This window comes from Penaeus japonicus, unplaced genomic scaffold, assembly GCF_977035675.1.
Source record: "Penaeus japonicus unplaced genomic scaffold, GWHDUDI00000001_assembly GWHDUDI00000010, whole genome shotgun sequence".
Lineage (NCBI taxonomy): Eukaryota > Metazoa > Arthropoda > Malacostraca > Decapoda > Penaeidae > Penaeus > Penaeus japonicus.
In genome coordinates, this window is record NW_028234412.1 from 21,880,019 (window position 1) to 21,882,518 (window position 2,500).

At 31.8% G+C, this 2,500-nt stretch overlaps 1 protein-coding gene across 8 annotated transcripts in view; it reads right to left on the reverse strand.

Annotated features, from left to right (window-relative positions):
- Positions 1-2,500, reverse strand: part of PhKgamma (phosphorylase kinase gamma) — a 23,873-nt gene that overhangs the window by 5,372 nt on the left and 16,001 nt on the right. For 4 of the 8 annotated variants that reach the window (XM_086540997.1, XM_086540996.1, XM_043015611.2 and 1 more), the window contains exons 6-7: positions 2,198-2,288; positions 529-558 (exon numbers count right to left, since the gene is read on the reverse strand). In XM_086540997.1, the coding sequence (XP_086397123.1) occupies positions 529-558; positions 2,198-2,288 (121 nt within the window). The remainder of the gene's footprint in view (positions 1-528; positions 559-2,197; positions 2,289-2,500) is intronic. The other 4 variants (XM_043015637.2, XM_043015627.2, XM_043015604.2 and 1 more) reach the window with 1 other exon arrangement.

Here is a 2,500-nt window from a genome sequence, read left to right on the forward strand (position 1 = left end):
CCTATAGATTTAAACTGTAGCTGTGGCACTCCCTGTTGAAGTGAGGTCAGTGACACTCACAAGAAATTAGCAAAATGGCAGTTGAAATTAGGTGATGATTGCCTACATATGTCCCAAATCAAAACTGCAAAGCAGATATCAGACTGGAAAACAAACAAACAAACACCCACCTCAGTGCCTTTGCCTCATTACCAACAGGGGTTTGGTGATGCTACAATTACTTGCCACTTTTCCTAAGTATTTATAAGAAGGAATCTATGCCATCACCTATTCAAATTCAAGTCTGAAAACTTGTTGTAAAAACCTGAATGGTTAGCTGATGCTTGGAAAGTGAAACTCAAAATTGACCTCTAGGCTGCTTATTTCACCTAAGCAGGAATCACATTATTATCACCTTATAAAAGGAATTTGGTTGCAGAAAACAGACTGACTCAAGATAACTTAACCCACTGCACACAGGCCTTTGTACCTGACGCATTAACTGAACTGCAGTAAATAACAAACTTAATAAAAGTATATTCTACTTACAGAGTGTACATTATTACACCACATGCCCATCTGCAACACAAAAATTGAATTAATATCAATTGTCCTGATAGAGAGAAGGCATTAAGATTATGTACATCATTACTCTTATTACTCATATTCAGTCTCACTCTTTCTCTAACTTTCTCTTTCTCTGACACACTTACTTATTCACTCCCTCAACTTCTCTCTATGACATTAATCTACTTGATTACTTAACCTCTTATTCACACACACAGAATAAACAATTTAGTCACACTTATGCTTTTAGGAATAAAAATGAAAAACTGCTTCTAAACATTTCAAGGATTGTTGGCATATGCAGCAGAATCTAATCAATCTTTACCTTTGATGCAACAAATTTTGATCCTATTTTACTAATATTCTTAATAAACATTGCAAATGTTAAAGAACATGGCACAATTACTGCGTTTGAAATATACAGCTGAAATTAATATAATATTTATAAGCAATATGATAAAAGCCAGCTCAATTAAAAATTGTATATAGCTTAAGAAGCAATCCAATTTATCCCAAGCACTGAAAAAGCACCAACCTTGAGGATTTTATAATCACAAGATTATCTCAAATCTATTATCATGATATCAGATCTATCAATAATAACAGAAAGATCTTTAGAACATCCACTTCACTGAAATGTATCATACTAGTACAATAAGTATAATTTGAGAATATATACATATGTCTACTCTATGTAATGTTAAAGGGCTCCTAAACTATAACTATAACTAGAGTTTATATTAAATTAAAAATGTCTGAAATTACATCTGTCTTTGAAATTAAATTTTATACATACATGCAAATCCCACTCTTCCCTTTATAATAGGGTAGGGTATTAAACAGTATATGTGACAGATCAGCAAGAATTAATTACATTCTTAACTGCCTAATAATGCATCTGTAACACTTTAATTATTTGTAAAAGTGATGAACTCATTCTTGAAGATATTTCTCAGATATCATAAATACTCCATGTTAATCTTACACAAAAAAAATACTTTATTTAAAGGCAATCAAGAAAGATCTGCCTCTAATTCTGACTGTTGTTCTCAACACAAATGCAGGTTGGTTTGTAATTAAATAGGGATTTGTTTTAGGTTATGAAACAAGCTTGCGAGCAGTGGACAATGCCAGCTTGTGTGTGGGCATGTAAGAATGAGTGTGCAAACATGTGAAAATATCCCTATACAAGTATGTATGTGAAGTGTTGCATGTGTATGCATATTCATATGCAATAAGTTAGTAAAAGAAAAAAAGCAATAATAACTGCAATTAGGCCAAGCTTTAGAGCTTATCAACTCTTATGATAACTACCGAAAATTTTGGAAAAAAAAATCCACATCATTACACAACATTCTACCTTAGTCTTCTAAAGAATACAAAAAATACTGAAAAAATAAAGATAAGGAGCTATCACAAATCAGCTAAAAATCATGACACAGATGATAGAGCTATGATCACAGAAAAAAAAATCCCAATAAAGTGGACATACTTCTTGACACTTAACTAATCCACAAAACATAATATGGAAAATAAAAATCTTTATATACAAAAAATAAAACAAACATACACATAATAAGACCAAATAATAAAAAGTAGTAAAATAATTCAATTTTAATGATAAACAATTGCCAATGCGCATAAAACTCACAGATCAACAGCACACCAGTATCCTGGAGAGCCCTCAAACATGGCAACGCGTAGGACTTCCGGAGCCAAGTAACCTGGCGTACCACAAACATCTGTGCCGATACATCACCAATGATTTGCATGCTGATAACATGGAAACACAGAGTACAAGAATGCAACACACACAAATCATAGAAAAAACAGAAAAACAAAAAATAAAAATAAACAAATATATAAATAAACTAAGCACAAACACTAAAAAATGTTACATTTCATTTTCATTTTTTTTTTTTTTACTTTCCACAATTCACTTAGTATCACAAAG